This window comes from Lonchura striata, chromosome 2, assembly GCF_050655825.1.
Source record: "Lonchura striata isolate lonStrDom1 chromosome 2, ASM5065582v1, whole genome shotgun sequence".
NCBI classification, from domain to species: domain Eukaryota; kingdom Metazoa; phylum Chordata; class Aves; order Passeriformes; family Estrildidae; genus Lonchura; species Lonchura striata.
In genome coordinates, this window is record NC_140704.1 from 143,584,657 (window position 1) to 143,602,112 (window position 17,456).

At 37.4% G+C, this 17,456-nt stretch overlaps 1 protein-coding gene across 7 annotated transcripts in view; it reads right to left on the reverse strand.

Annotated features, from left to right (window-relative positions):
- Positions 1–6,581: 6,581 nt before the first annotated feature.
- The window catches only part of TAF2 (TATA-box binding protein associated factor 2), a 60,832-nt gene continuing 49,957 nt past the window's right edge, over positions 6,582–17,456 (reverse strand). For all 7 annotated transcript variants that reach the window (XM_085573945.1, XM_085573944.1, XM_085573942.1 and 4 more), the window contains one exon: positions 6,582–7,613. In XM_085573945.1, coding sequence (XP_085430071.1) covers positions 7,348–7,613 — 266 coding nt within the window. In that variant the 3' untranslated portion in view covers positions 6,582–7,347. The remainder of the gene's footprint in view (positions 7,614–17,456) is intronic.

Sequence of the window (17,456 nt, forward strand, 5' to 3'; positions counted from 1 at the left end):
GGCCTTCTTTTAACAGTAATACAGCATTGTGGATGCCTTATACTAATTCATCTTTACATTAAATATCAGTTACCAAAAACCACTATAGGATTTACAGCTTCCCTCTTTTCTGTAGCAGAGAAGTAACTGCCAGGGGTTGCTTCAGGAACCCAGCACATGGAGCAGGATCACCTCAGCCTGTCCAGACTGAATCCTCTCATCATCCTCGGGTGAAGCCTCCCTCATATTTAAGTATAAGAAAGGTAGATGAATGAGAAAAACCAGCACTCAAGCTGAGGAAGCTGGAAGGAGTTCTCAGTGGCACTGTAATATCTGCTTCAAATGGTGGCACTGATTACCCAAAATCATCTCAGACTCTAGGGAAAGGAAAGGTACAAGTCATTGCTTCAACTCACAGCCACAATCAGAAATGCACACTGATAAAAACACAGCTCAAAGGCTAATTCCTAACTGTGGTTCTGTGCAGCCCATGTATACATTACACACATTATTACAGAAGAGGTAAATCAGGCTCAAAGTATATTTGATTTTTGTAAAACAGCTGTATATAGATATTCAGAAGCTTTCTCTATTCCTGATAGTACAAATCACTAAAGGAAAAATGAAAAGTGAACTCTCAAGCTGTTAGTTTCTGTTGGATGACAGATATTCAGTCATGATACACTGCTTGACTCTGAGAAAGAAATGGGGCTCTGTTTTTTATTAAGGAATACAGGACTCAAGGAAAACGGTCAAAAATTAAGCAGCAGTTTTACATTATATACATTACTACTTTGTTGTTTTCATTTCACAAATTATTTTATCTCAAATTAAATTTTTTAAACTTTTTTTGCAAAAAGAATAGCTATCAGCGGCCCTCTCCACACTATTTTACTCTGAGGTTTTCATCTCTTCATCGTAGCTGTAGTCAACAATCAATTCCTTGATGTCCTTTATCAGTTCTCCTACAGTGCAGTTGTGTTTTTCTTCCATTAAGAGATATACAAAAAGTTTTTGTTCTCTCTCCTCATTTGTGTCTGAATCCTACTTATTAAGTGCTGAGTGTTTCAAAGAGCAATTGGAAGATTTTCAGTGTTATAAAAAAAAAAAGTCTCTGTAAAAATCTGACTCTCAAAATAAAAGCAACAGAAAGCGTTCAGTATTTTGAAATTAGTCAACTACTCAATAACAAACATAAGAATTCCAGCATTATAAAATGGCATTTGAGATGAAGAAGCATTTTTTATACATACTATGGCTCCAAACATAAGCGAGATGCTTGCACAGACTCTGGAATTGTAAAATGTCCACAAGGGACAAGGAATGTCTGTGCTTGGTTCACAGAGAGGAGAAATAAGCTGTAGCAGCCTGCCAGCCACAGAGCTGGGAACAGACCATGAAAGGCCATGACAAGACTCAAATCCCCAAGTGTAGGGTATCAATCTGCTCCTAAGCATCTTAAATCCTCTGCTTTAGAGGATGTTTTTGAGTGGTTTGTCTTTCTGGAAGCTTGGACATCCCTCTGACATCTATTACATTGATAAACTGGAAAAAGACTTGAAGGCAAAGAAATAGTAGAAGAAAACAAGTGATGACAGCAGCAGCTCCATAATACTTAAAAGCAGCAGAAGCTGCCTTTGGAGGGTGAGTGACAGAGCTGATGGGAGACCTTTAATCTCTCCAAGTCTCTCCTCCCTGAGCAAACAGACCATCCCAGGCCCTTCTCTTCCTCTCTATCTCAAGTTTTTCACTGTACAGAAAAACTAGGAATTAAGTGACTAAAACTAGCAAGACTAGCATTGTGAAAAACTTCCATGACCTCTGTATCAGTGTGAAAACTGTAGTCAAATAGTTTCAAAACTTCTAGAAAAGGTTCTTCCCCTATATGCTTTAATTCAGCTCCTGAATGGGGAATGAGCTACAAAACATGTAAGTTTCAAAAGAGATGTTTTTCCTCCAAAAATATGGTTTTGAAAAGGGGAAGAATCAATCATGTCTTGCAATATGCTTTCATTTTTACCCCACTTTCCAACTCTGCCTTTTTTTAGCGAATTTTTAAATTTAGAGATTTAAGCAGTTACATACACTTCACAGTGTATATTTACAAAATATAGGAATATTTAGAAAATGAAAAGTGCATTTTCAGAATGAATTGCTTCCAATTAACTCTTGTGAAATCAAATTCTGTGGATAAAATTTTTTACAATAACATTAATATTAACATTAATATTAACATTAACATTAATATCAAGAACAAAAGTAATTAATAAAATTCTATTTGACCTGAAATGACTTTTGGAGTAATTTCTGAAGTCAGTTTCTTTTCCACTCTATCATTGAGACCAATTTTTTTTAATATAGCCAATCAAAAAAAGTAACTGCCAGTCACGTAAGCTCATCTCACTCCAACCTTCCAAAATGTCCAAAATGAATCTGATTCAAAACAATCACTCAACCAATTCACAACAAAATTAAGACTCCCAAAGAGGCACAGATGTGAAAACTTGAATTCTCCCTATTGTATAATTTTCTCAGAGCAAAGTCCCAAGAAGCAGAGGAGCCAAATGAACTGGCTCCTTCTGCCAAAGAGGGTTTTGTTCCTGCTCACGCCTCCCTCCCTCCCTCTTCCCACTCCACCCTTGACTTCTCAAGCCAGGCATGATCCTTGCTGCCTACTCAGCCTCTGCCCGAAAGTTTCACTAACAGTGCAAGAATAACCCCAGTTTTATTCATGGATTAGAGAGTTGCATCAGGCCACAGAAGAGTCCAGTTAGCAAAATTCCTACATGTGACTGTGGGGTCAGGAGCTGTGGGGGGGGAAAAGAGCTTCTTGCTGCAGGAGGGACAAGCTGTTAAACCAGCCCAAACCATACCCACTTAGATTCACTTTCATTCAGAGATTAAGGAAATCCAGCTCAATATGCTCTCATTTGTTCTGTCACTTTATAGTGGTTACCACAACCTAAGCACCATTCTAACGGAAGGATTTTTCAGTAAAAGGCAAAGCCTTTCAAATGAAATATTGACTCTTCTACATCTACAAAGATTGTTAACATTGTAGATTTATCAGGACAAAAATAATAGTAAAAGAAAGCCTTAGAAATGTGTTTAGAATATCTGTATTTGTGGCATCAGGTTAACCATGGAATAATGTAGATTTTAAATATTATCTGCTGTGACTTAATTCATATGCAAACACTCATATATTATTGTAATTTAAGATTAAAAATTCAGAAAGTAAACATATATTTTAGAATATATATTTTAATGAATATATAAAAATTGAAACATACAAAAGTATTTAAATCTTACCTGAAACATTTTTACTTACCTTGTGTATTTTAAGGGCTGCTGTTTTAACACCGATGCTCTATTAAAATCTGGGTTCTTAAGTTCTGAGAATAAACTATCATAAAGAACTGAAAATAATGACATGACTCAAAATTTCTTGTATTAAAATTTGAAAAAATTCTATTTCTATGAATATAAAATCAACTAAAACTAAGAAGCTCTTATATTCCCAAAAGCTGAACAGTGTAAGACACTAATTTTCATTGATAGGAGCCCTCGTGTCAGCCAGAGAGCTTTATGGAGAACAGAGATGATTATAGAGATAGGAGCTCACCCAAGGACTCCATGAAGGTGCATCCTGCTGTCCCCTCCCTCCACAGCACTGGGACACTCCTCAAACTCCTGCTTACTTGGACACCTAAAGAGAGAAGCTATGTCCTCATTAGATGCTTCAGCATGCCTACAAATTTAAGAGATGCAGTACTTACTTTGTGGACATTTTATTCTATAATTATACTGAGAAATAAAAAAAAAACAATGAAAAGACTGCATTAGCAATGCACACAGATATTTTAGCATTACATATTTACTCTACATTTACATGTGTTCTAATGCTTATATAGAACAAAATAAAGAAATTAATGTTAAAACCTGATATACTGAAATAAATTCTCCAGACTTTGACTGCTTTGCTTATTTTCAACAACACATTATTTTCTGCTTATATGTGTAACGTGCATTCTTGGAGTATTTGGATAACATCCCACTCAAATAAAATATTTTTTCTTTTGTTTTAAGAAGAATGCACTATAAAGCAGGAGTTTTAACCAGAAATGAGAACCCAGATCAAAAGTAACTGAATAGGTTACACGCAACCTATGAGGTTTGAAGGTGGAGAGAACAGAATCCACCGTCCAATTGAATTGATGTCAGGTTATAACTTTGAAACAGTCATCAGTTTTTCAGCTGAAGAAAAACTCAAGCTAAACCACAATTGGTGAGATCTTTGGAAGGCAAAGACCTCAGTTTCCTAAACCTTCTGCAAGTGCTGGTTAAATCCAGGGAGGCATCACAAGAACTTCACTGACAAAAATGGAATATTAAAGAAACCATGAAAACAACCATAGCAGTGAGATCCCTGCACTGTGGTGGGGTGAAGCATCCCATAAATATCCCCTCCAGACATTTGCCAATCTGCTGCTTAAAAGCCTACATGAAATTAGTTTTCACATCATCACTGTGTGCCTGTTGGAATGCTTTTCATCTTAATATTCAACAAAAATATTTTTTCTTGTGAACAAAGCTAATACCTCCCTTCCCAAAGGAAATATCAAGAACAACTGATAAACATTTTTTCTTGTAGCAGTATTTTAGGTATGTGAAGGGCAATCTCCTCCCTCAGACTTCATTTATTCTAGACCAGGAATACTCAGTATTTTCTTATATGCAATGCTACCTCTTGTTTCCATCTGCCCACTTACTTCTTAAAATATTTTGCCCCAAATCACTGGCACTCAATAGAACAATTACTTTCACATCTAAAATTTAAAAATTCCTGTTAATCCTTAAATGACTTTTACTTTTGCAGTAGTATCAAACTGCTCACCTCTGTGCAAGCAGATGCTTTTTTTTTCACTGCACCATACTAGATGGGGAGAATGGCTTGCTTTCATGCACTTCCTTTTCCCTGGTGTTCAGTATTTGTGAATTTCAGTTTGCTTTTTTTGAATTACCTGTGCAATCTGCCAAATTATTCTGATATCTGAGCATGCTTACCAGTTTCCGAACATAGCCTGTCCATGTTGCACCTCCTGCAGACCTCAAACTTTGTATTCCATCAAATACACTAATGGATATTCTGAACCAGGAACATGATGTAACCTCAGAAATTGCATTAGAAAGTTTTTTCAGATTCTTCCCCTCCCTCCCCTACCTTCCAATTTTCTGTTGGCAGAATCTTCACCATATTGTCTCAGCATGTATTTAATAGTTCACTTAGTCATACAGCAAAACCTCTGATGGCAGAATTTCTGTGCTACAGCTCTGCCTCAGTTCTGTGCTTGTATCACTGAACAATATGTTTTCCCTCAGCCTAAGAGTGTAAATCCACATCTCTGAAAGTAGAAACTACACCAGTCTAAATTATCCATGACCTCATTTTTAAAACATAAATGCATCTGCCTTCAATCTTCCAAACAATGCCAGCTTTCATTGCTTATTAGCCAAGGTCTCCCACAAACACCCCTGGCACTGTTACATCACTGCTTAGCCAAGGGAAAAACACCTCAGAATATTTCCATTGAGCTGTGACTCTGTCTCACAAGAAGTGTAGAGCTGAGCTGCACACATGCTAAGTACCCAAAACATGCTCAGTACCTCATCCAGCCCATGCTTAGGTGTTCCCCTTGCACCTTTAGCTCACCTAAGCTCCAAGAGCTTGCAGTTATTGCTAAAAGGAAACCCAGGTGGGCTCCCCCTGACACGGCAAAGCAGCGATCAGGAGAGGCTGCAGGGCTGCCCAGGGCCACTGTGTCTGAATCCAGCCCAAACGGGCTCCACCTGCAATGATTAGCACAACTATCTGTGCAGCATTAAAAGGATATGGTGCTTGAATAACAAAGTAAGTACATGCATATTGCAAAATACCTGGCCTATCATCTTTCTAGTCTACAGATAACTTTTTATTCCAAGAACTACAGGATTCACCAGCAGGTATAGAATATAAAAGTATTTATTAACTTCCATGAAACAGAATACGGCTTTAAAAACGTCTTATTGGGTCCCTCTTGAACTTTCTCTCTTTGCTCTAAGAAGGAGAATCAGTCTCTCATGAAAATTTGTGAAAATTGATAAAAAAATATTTAACCCAACTACAACCATCTTATAGAACACTATGTTAACTCTGGGCAACAGAAGCTAACCAGTATATGGAAATAAAACACTGCCTCTACACACATAAAGAAAATAGATAAAAAGTGGCAGAGATTATTTATCTCTATTATTGAAACTTCTTTAAAATTAAGCTTTCAAATAAAGCCCTTCCTAGTTGTAAATAGTACACTGCATAAACCACAGCTAAAGAAATTTAAAAATATCCATAATTTCAAGTCCCAGAGCTAGTTTAATTTACTGATATATTTTTCCTGTGGATTCATGAGCTGATCTTGCTTTGAAACAAACTACCCATCAGGAGGAAGAAAGATGTATTTTTCAATATTTTAATTTTTAAACTTTTCAGAATTTTTAAAATTTTAGCAAACATCTTTCAAAAGCATATTCCAATATAAGCTTGAAGAAAAAAATCCTACCTCTGTCAAAATAATTCGCAAACTTTATTGGATTTTTAAAAGCCTGATTACAGGACAAAACATGCATTATGCATTTTGCTAAAATTCCAAAAACAATTGCAGAATTTAATCATATTAAAAGGCTCATATCCATAATAAATACCACCAGCTTAAAAGCAGCCTGGAATTTTTCAAGAGTTTTAGTATCTGAAAAATGCACATGTTCTACATACTGTTGTTCTTTTAGAAGTCTGACATTATGTTGCAATGGTTAAAGCAAGAAAACAGGTCAACTGAAGACTGAAGAAAATCCCTGTCTTTTGAGGCGATCTACACTTAGTTATACAATACTGCTCTGGAAACACTCTGTCACCAAAGGCTTGGCAATTGGCATCTGCTTAAAACATACTCTGCCTCTAACATTCTTCAAAGGATTAAACCATAATTGATTCTGGCTATACACATGGTAAGCGTGATGTGCAGGGGGTTGCCAGTGGACATGGGGCCCTTACATAAAGGGCTGTTTTCTTTGTTTAAAATGGAAAAAAGACTGGGAGGTGTGGAGAACAGTGAAATACAAAATGAGTCAGAATAATAAACCATATTTTTTGAATCATATTTCAATAACCACGCATGCAAAAAGAAGATTTCAAAGGTGGCAGAGCTGCTTAATTGCTAAGACAATTCATATATTCTTAGTTCCATAAAAAAAGATAGAAGCTACAGTTATGTACATCCTTCTAACCACTCCAGGAGAACTGCAAGTTGAACTCCAGAGAAGTCACTGGTATCAGTCTGAAAGGGACGGGGAACGGATTGATCGTGCACTGGCTGGACTGTTAGAGAAAACAAAGGGATCCTTTTCCTTTTCTTTAGTATCATGTTTATGTTTGTGTTTATGCTTATGCTTGTGTTTCTTCTTCTTTTTCTTGTGCTCATGGTGGTGATGGTGATGGTGATCGCTGTGTTTTGAGGAGTTTGATTCTTTGCTAAACACAGAGAGTGGAGCTGCTGAGACAGGGTGCATATTTATCTCTCCTGAAGACTGTTCCTTACCTGAAAGAATGGATATGGTGGGATTAGAAAATGTTCAACTTGCATTGTTTCCAAACATAAGAAATTCTGAAATATTAGATAAAACTTACATTATCATTTAAACATAAAACCGTGGAATCTGTTACAATGCTTGTACCATTTAGCTTTAGAGAAAGCTCTGAACATGCCATTAAAGTTCTCACACTACTGAAAATTTTTAGAGATGATCCTTCCTTCCTCAACAGCATAAAAGTATCCCAGACAATTAGGAACTGTAAGGAGCCCTAAGAAACTTTTAAGTCATATTAGCTTCCTGAAATTAATTTTTAAATAGAGTAGGAAGGCCACTGTACCTGAACAATGCAAATATAACTGCTTGTGAAAATGCTGATATTAAGAGGAAGATTGGCATAACAAAGTGCATTTTTGGGATGTGAACTCTTTCTGGTTGGGGGAAAACTTCATGCAAGAACATACAAACCTTTTGATAGTGGAAAACTCAACCGATTTTTCTAAAAATTGCCTCTTACAACCGATTTAGCCTATTTGAAAGATTATACAAGGATTTTTTTCTTAAACAAAACCAAATACCAATAAAGACAATTATACCATCTTTCTCAGTATGTATTTCACAAGTAGACTATAACTAGTTATATACTGAGCAAGCCTGGTATCTGAACCTGAAGAAGGAGACATGATCCATGACATCTCAATTCAGGAATGACTTTCTCATTCTCTCTTTGGCTAATTTAATATTTCATTATTTCAGACAGACTGCAATAGCTTCAATAGTAGAGATTAAAGGCCATTATTCTAAGGATACCTTTGTTGAAGAGTGGAAAAACTTGGAAGGTTGGAACATGCAGATTTCTTTAGGCAGAAATTGAATCAAATCACTCACATTGCAAGGATGCTTTAACAACTACATAAATGTAGAAAAGCACCAGCAGATTTTTGAAGGCAACTAATCCTTTAAGTATTACTTAAAATCTATTTTCTTCATTGCTACTTTAAATACGGGGGTTTTTCCCATCCAGTTTTTGGTAAAAATATCCCAATTAATTAACAAGAAATGATTTTATTTGATGTTATTATGCAATTATCTTTTTCTGTATATTTGAAAACACATTTATTTCCCAGTACGTATTTTTGTTTGGCTGGTTGTGTAACTCTACAGGCAAGAATGATTTGCCCATGGTAATGACTCCTGGAAGCCTAAAGAGACAGCTCCCTGTGCTATGACAAGCAAGTATTGAGAACAATTTCCATGCAGTCTTTCTAGCGTCATCTGAAAGACTGAGAACTGATTCAATCATGCATATATATAGGAAAAATTCTAGATTTTCCTATAGATATGCATACATATATGTACAGCTGTTCTGGGTTTTGTTTGTTTATAAATATGTATGGAAAAAACAAATTCTACATCTATATGAAGTGTTTAGAAGTCAGAATAGAAACAGAAAAAAATTTTAGTGAGGATAATCAATAACTTGCTATGGGACATAGTGGCATTTCTGCTGCTCGAAGTCTTAAGCAGCAAAATTATGTCTTTCCAGAAATATGTTCGGTCTTAACCACAAGACTGGAATATGGTGCAATATAATATTCTGTCGAGGTTATGAAAGAGGCTGGTCTGCAGTACAATAGTTTTCTATGATCTTGAAATATGTATCTGTAAACTTGAACTATATATCTCTAATAAAAAACTATTTTAGAAGGCTTTAATTTTTATTTAATCAGAACTAAGCAGCAGTAAGCTCATGTTACCAATGCAAAAATTTATTATTAGAACTCACAACTTTACTTTATGTATCTTATGGCAGGTAGAGGAGATGCACACCAATTCCAACTTCTACTTGCTGACTTCAATGCGTACCTACTACCATTTTTTTATACTGTTGTCTGGAGCCATTCTCAACAATGAAGACAGCGTGCAAGTATACTGCATTTGATGCAAAAAGTTACAAGACTACTTTACTATGTAACTATTTCCAGTTATAATTTTTAAAGGTGTTCCTCCTGTATCTAAACGTATCCCCATAATCTGAGCTTCTTCCTCTAAAGCATACACTGTTTAGACAACTTTATTTAGCAGCTGCAAGGATACAAAACCAGCCATTAAACAGATGACACAATGGTGAAAAAATGAGTATATCTGGCTCAGGCCATTAGAAAAGGAAAGGGTGGAGGCTGTATCTCAGAAAACCAAGGCAGGCAGTATTTGGTGCTATTAAAATAGGCTGCAGTAGTTACAGGTGAACTCTGGCAGTGACACAAGCAGAGCTCCTAGAAACACAGAAAGATCTTGGCAAAAAGCCTGAAGACCACTGGTTGGTTGTATAGAAAATGTACAAAAGATGACTTAAAGTACAGAAGACATTCTCATGTGTTCTCAAACTACAGGCACATGATACATTAAAATACATGTGCCAAACTCAAGACAACTTCAAATAGAAAAAAAACCCACACAACATGGGACAAACTCTTAAAAGTTCTCAGCTCCATTAATTCCAAATTGTGGAGTTATTTTTATATGGAAACTAAAACTTTAAGTCTAGACTCTACATTTGTAACAACCTCAAACCAAAGCTGAGCCTCTGAACTTAAAAAATTGTAACCAGAACTGCTATAAAAACACTGTTTAAAGTCTGCAGGGATGATGTAGCAGTAGTGTCAAGTGAAGATGGAGGATGCAACCAAACAGACTCAGGACTCTGTTACATGACCTGCCACTTGGGCTAATTTCCTGCAGTTTACTGAACTACCAGCTCTGCTAAGGCAGCAGTCTGTGTTATCACCTCATTTCTTATTTCAGTTGTGTTATTTGTAGCGGTGTGTGTTTTTCTAGGATTTTACAATGTTTTGTTTTAAGGATTAGGTGTTTAATGTTGGGTAGTTTCAGTTCGTATGTTCCTTGTATCCCCTATTCCTTCCCCTCACAATGGTTTCTCCCAGGTTTCTTCTAAGTTTTCCTGACACCTGACTGTCCCTCAAAGTGACAATCTCCCTGTTCCTCCCCTTGTACCCTTAATTGGTTCTGTCAGTCCAAGCTGTGCTGCCCACCTCCCTGTCTGTCATCATAGCCATCCCCATTTGGTTCTCCAAAGTTCCCTGTCTATTGCCCCTTCCCTAGTATCTCATTGGACTGGTAAATCCTGGATTGCCCTCACTGGATTATCCCAGTTGTGTTCTCCTCCCCTAATATCTCCACATTGGATGTGAGTTGTTTCCACCCCTTCATACCCTCCCCTCTTTATAATGTGCTGCCACCCTCATTCCTGTGCCTACTTGTCCCTGACCCCTCCTGGGTAATAAATTACCTTGGAATTTGCACAAGTGGCCCCTCTCCATGCTTGGGAGCTGTGCTACCCACACCACAGCCAGGCACAGGGAGCTGCCAGCCCCTGTGGGCACTGCCACCCCAGGGGACTCAGAAAAGACCTGGGGGCAGCCACTCCTGTTGTGCTCTCCGGCCACAGGGAGCGTGCTAGCCGGGAGACTCCACACTGTGGCTGCAACCAGGCAGCGACATTATTTTAAAAAATCTGTTTGTTAAAGCACTTAAACACCATTGATTGGGGTAAGTGAGGGAGCAAATACAACAGTAGTTAAAACCAACAGGACCAAAGGGGTAGTGGTGACCACTTAGAGAGGCAGTAAGATCTTCAGGAAAGGGAGAAACAGGATCCAACTGCAACTCAAGAGCTACTGACACTTAAGGAGACAGTCAACATTGGTAATATGGAAAAGACATCACTAAGAAATGAAAGCATGCCATTACAAAAATCTGCTTCTACTGAACCAGCAACAGGAGTACATACACAATTTCTTCATAGAGTCACAATAGTCTCTTGGGTTTTTAAACACAAAAATAAAAGCTATCCAGAAAATTTCTTCCTACTGTTGAAGAGTGCTTTGAAATCAAGAATCAAATATACTGATCCTGGATGATGGCTCCAAAAGATTGATCATAAACTACCAAGCTCAACTGTGTGCCAAAATGGACAGACCTATAAAAGCTCTATAAAAAATGTTACAGATTTCCATGCATAAATTTCAGTGTTGAACCTACTAAACTTTTTCCTTCTTCCTTTTAATTAGTATCTACTTAAAGCCTATGCCAGGAACATGGCAAGTGTAGTTAAGGAAAGCAAGGCTAAATAGAAATTGCTTCACAGGGCAGTATAATCATCCTTTTATCAATGGGGGAAGCAGGACTGATGCACAGAGCACTCCCTCTTCCTGCAGGGAACCTACTTCTCCCTGGCACAGAGAGCAGGGCTGAAACCCGGGTTTCACAAAACACAGAAACACACAATAAATGGAGGGCCAGCCCAGGAGCTGCTTCTGAAGTGGTCAGTAGCATTCCTTGGAAGAAAATGCACATAGCATGTGTCTATCCACATGGATCTCCTACTGTTTAGGATGTGGAGATTCCAATGTAATTGTTGGGTTTGTGGTGTTCCAGCTAGCTGGGTAGGTGCTTTAAATTAGGCAGAATTATGATCCCATGGGAGAAAGATCACAATATTTGTGTACCATTTGTGCCAGGGACAAATACAAATCCTGTAGATGTCATGAGAGAGAATAAAATATGAAAACATAGATCTTGTAAATTAAAGGGATTTAGGTCCTGATAAGCTTTAAAGTAACATTTGCTGTCACAATAGAAATTGCTGTCAGATAATTCTAACACCCTGTTCAATTAAGCTTTAGTGCTCATTGCTGCATTAACATTGAACTGTATGGGTAGAGTGTTTCGCCTATTTTTCTCCTATTTTGTTTTTGAACTTTTACCATATGAAAACCTGTAACTTGAGACTTTAACATGCCAACAGGCTGTTGTAAGACCTTTCATATGGTCGCTCCTATGTTTCTGATTTTGTGTGAAGAAAGTGGGATGCCACTAACTTCCAGCCTGTTTCTTTGCAAGGCCAATGGATGTAAAACACTGGCTGATACAGGATTTTTACAAATTGACACTTGTTTGAAAATACCCCATTTTCACCCTAATTTACTGAAGCATCAGAGAGGGAGAAGACAAATTCACAAATCTCAGCAAGTCTGAAGCCTGTGGGTCCTGAGGACAGGCTGGTGCTGCAGCACCTGAGATGGACAGGCTCTGGGAAGAGGGGATGTCCATACAAGTGCACAAGCACTTCACGTGTCTCTCCCAGAACCCAGAGAAAGCTCACTAATGAGAAAGGTAATGCTCTCTCTTCGCAGAGCAGTTGACCTGCATCTCTGGCTAGCATTTTCCCTAAAGAGAAAAAATTCAGAAAATGGAAAATACCATAAAAACAGTTTCAAAATTACCCTGTTTTTCCTTAGTTCTTATTTTCTTTTTAGTGTTACTCTGGAAACATCCAAGACACACTATTTTTTAATTTAATGCTGTGTTTATGCATCTGTTGAACCACCAACAACGTACATAGAAAAAGTTACCAAGCATAAATGATTTCAGGTTTCCAGAATGCAATGTCCTATAATTACTCTAAAGAACCAGAATTTTCAAATTATACATCTCTGAAAAAGGTTATCAATTTTCTCTCTAGGAGAGTGCTCTTTAAGGTTCATGGGACAAAAATTAAAGTTCAAGGGTGAAAAACAAAGGTCTAGTTAAAAAAAATAAAACCAGCCAAAGGTTTTCTGAAGATATGTTAAGCAAATCAGTTAATTTAGAGCCAACATAAACATTTTAACTAGTTCCAATTTACAGATTCATTTGACTTCAATTTTTTAGTGGGAACCAGACAGACCATTTCTTATACCTACACCAAAGGTAAAACTAAAGTATTGTATAGACAAGTTGCTGTTTTAACTAAAATACATTTTTTACTGGTAAGAAGTTTGATTTCCTCATCTGACTTTCATTTAACAAATATATTGCCTTATACTTACACTAAAATATCTTAACTGTGATGTTATTTTTACTACATTTATTTTAATATTCTAGAACATTCTAGTGAAATCCCTGTTTGTGAAAGAAAGAACATCTAAATCAGGAAGCCAATTCAGAATACTTTGTATACCTCTATCAGTCTCAGGTAGTTAACTTGAAAACTTGCTAGCCTTATTCATCCTCTAGATTTGAGAGTTATTTGTTTTCTCAGAGATAGTCACAGCTACAGTATTATGTTTTTTTTAATTAAATAATGGAGTTGACACACTGCTGCCACACACTGATGCAATTCTCATTTCTGTTGTCTCTATCTGTCTCTATTAAAGCTGCTTTCTTTACTTTAGAGTAAAGCACTGGAAAACACCATTCCTTGTGAAGTGTACAATCAACCACATACTATTTCAGTGAGGCACATTTATCTACAAATCTCAAAGCCTATGAACTATCATTTTGGAAACAGTTATATCTTGAGTAATAAAGTGTAACAGATACTGAACTAGTATTTTATGTTATTAAAAGGCATTCTAACAGAACAGTTTTAACAACTTTTACCTCCTTAGAAAGTAAAGCAAAAAGCCATCATTGTCAGTGGTGTCCTCCAATTCAAGAAGTGCTCATTTATATATCTGTCTGTGTGCTGATGTTTTCACAGCACTTTTTGGCAGAGAGCCACTAAAGGCTGGATTTTGAGGTACTGGTGCACTTACAGCTAACTGCAGAGGACTGGGCTTCTCATGCAGTTTGGACTGAATTCCTATTTACTCCTGCATCCAAACTCCAGATGCAGTGATTTGCACCCCAGGCTTGGATCTGCTGCTGTAAATGTACTCTTTAAATATAATAACTACAGTAGTTTACCTCTACACTTTACTGCAGCATATACAGTATGTCCAGTTTCAAAATGTTTCAGGAAAAAAAGTAAATCCAGAAAAACCATAATTTCCTGAAAGTGCAGTGACTGTGATAAACAAGACCACAATCTGATCAACATTATGACTGTGGTCTAGACCTCCAAAATTTCATCTACAGAGTAAACAGAGCAACCACAAAGTCAGCAGGGGCAATTTCCAATTTGACTATGCTGGAAAACTGCAAAAGCATTAACAGAATGGCCAAGGAATCTGTCTGATCTGAATCTGAACGCTCAGGATATCCTCAAAGCCCACTGCCTCTGAATGTCACCAGAAAAAAAACTGCCAGTGCACAAAGACAACATCACTGTATTTTATTTTTCTTTCCTTTGCAGAAATAGAGAGATAATTGGATGCTGCTTTTTATCAACTTTCAAGCCATCAAAACTATTTGAAAAAAGTTCAATTAAGTGTTCATCAGTGATGAGATATGACATGAAACTTCACTGGCAGATAATCCAGCCTACAGCCAGGCATTTATTTTGGAAGCAGAAAAGACCAGGCCAATCAATAACCACTGACAGATACAGCAAAACCTTTTAAAGGTTACTTTTGACATACTGTACTTTCAGATGAGTGAAATATTAAAGAAGTGTACCTTTATCTGATTTCACTGAAGTCAACAAAGCAAGAAAAATCACCTTACAGCCTGAGAGATCAAATCTGTTGTTTACACAAAGTCTCATCTTGAAAGTCTTTTATCATAAGATTTAAGTGAAGAGAGTGTTCCAAATATTCTCGATAATTAATAGCAAATAAAATATGTTCTCACATTAGAAATGTAACCTTGCACAGCCCTGGAGGTTCAAAAGAGGCTACCAAGTTTCCAGCACTAAGGGCAGATGAGTAACCATCACAACAGCATTCTTTAGACAATTCACAACTAATGTTTTGTATTAATAATTTCTTGATAAAATGATCAGATTTCCCTACAACTGACAGAGTCCACAGTTTTACTATCATAGTGAGAATGCTTTAATAGCATTTAAACCATTTATTTTCTGCATGAACTGGGACAGACGCTGTAATTATAACACTGAAACCTGTAATCCAGCACAAGTTGTATTAGAAAACTTGTTTTATTGTTTCAGCCTTAGGCTTTCACATCCATGGGTAGAACCATGCAAAAACATTCTCACCCTCATGTCCCCTTCCCCCTGCCCCCCTCCCCAAACTTTTAAAGGAAAATAATATTTTCCTGGTGTTAGGACGGTTACATCAGCTTGACCAAATCTAAATCATCATTTGGGGTGGTCTGGGAAATGGAAAAAAAAACCCAACCCAACAATCCAGAAAAAAAAACACAGATCCGACAGGACCCAACATGAACTTCCTCCTGGCAGCTGCTTTTCACATGCTGTGTTCAGCTGATGAACTAACACTTCATGTGACACACGGGGACAGAGCCCACAGCTGGGGGAGGAAAACTGTGGGTGGACCAAGAGCTCACTCCTTCCAATTAGGAGTCAGAACTGAGGCAGATTTAGTAACAAGACACTGAGACCATTTTAGAACCTCCTGTCAATCTATTTCACAATAATCACTCCATGAAATGCACTCATCCTCCATCATTATTGCAAAACCTCACAGGCCCTGGTATTCCTTTGTAAAACAGAACACTCTTCCTATGTGTGAACAATTTTATTTATGCATGCTTTTGTTTTTCCCCATCTGTTTCTTCTCAGCAGTATACCATTTCCTAAAGATTGAACTATCTTCATTTACTCCGTCTGTAATTCATACATTTCTGCTTCTAAGAAAAATGACATGAATAAGAAACAGGTGAAATTTTAGAAGCAAAAAAATATGTGAAGTGGAACTGTTTCTAATAGCACAAACCAAAAAAAAAAAAAAAAAAAAAGAATAAAATAATCTGAAGTGTTTAAAAATAATGCTTTTCAAAGGCTTACTATTTAAAATGAATTCTGGTGCAAAACCTGGCATTTGTCTCATTTATTACCTATGAAAGAAAATGTATTACAGTGTGCTGAATGTCTAAACAACAGGGGTGAGAAGGTCATTCAGGACACAAGTGAGACTTGAAGTAGCTTGTGTCTGCTGTGGGTCTCTAAAAGCACCAGTTAAGTGGCCATTGCTCCACTCTTGGTCAGACTTCACCCTTCCTGACCTCCAGCACAAACTTAATCCGCAACAGTCCCGGAGCACAGAGCTGGCGCACAGAGGGTCCCCATGGTCCTATTTGTGACGTATCTGGCAGAGTTTTGTTTATGACTTTATATTCCATACAGTGTGTAAATCTAGTGATAAATTGTTGCAAAATATCATGTAAGAGTTATAAATATCAATCCTCAGCAGATCAGCTTTGCACCTGCATGCCCTGGATGCGTCATTCTTTGCCGTAACAGAAAATGTAATGGTTGAGAACAAAATTCAAAGCAAATCTGAGAAGTTTAAACTAAAGCTTTGCAGATATAGGCTCCTAAATTCATCAGAATAACCTATATGCAGCCTGTTCCTTTACACTGTTGCAGTAGGTCAAAAAGCTGTGGGTTTTGCTACTCTAGATACCTAATAACAAAGCTGTCCTGGTGGAGTTGCCTGTAGGCACACGTCATTAAATGAAGGCCATCTGGAATCCAGAAACTAGACCTCCCTATATATATGTGTTTTAATGTGACCCTAATTTCTTAGTTGAGAAGTGACAGCCATTAAAGCATTATGTCCAAGGCTCATAATGGAGTATGAGCCTCCAGCTTCTGCACCACTGGCACCAAGCTCAGCAGGATCCTCAGAGCAGCAGCATCCACCAGTCCTCTACAATGGGGCCACTAAACTGCCTGGTCACAGAGAAACCAGATAAGGTCACCTGTCAGCATAGGTCAGGACCTAGGGCAACTCAAGATGGAACCAACATTCCAGATCCTGCTGCTAAGGTCTATTCCTGTTTTACACTAGACAGTCACTGGATTAAAAGAAGAAAAACAAACAAGAGGGCAATTACTCTGAAATCTAAAGCAAAAAACTTCACTTTTACACAATACAGTACTGCAACCTTAAAATGTTGTTCTGAATCTGTATGGAAGATTC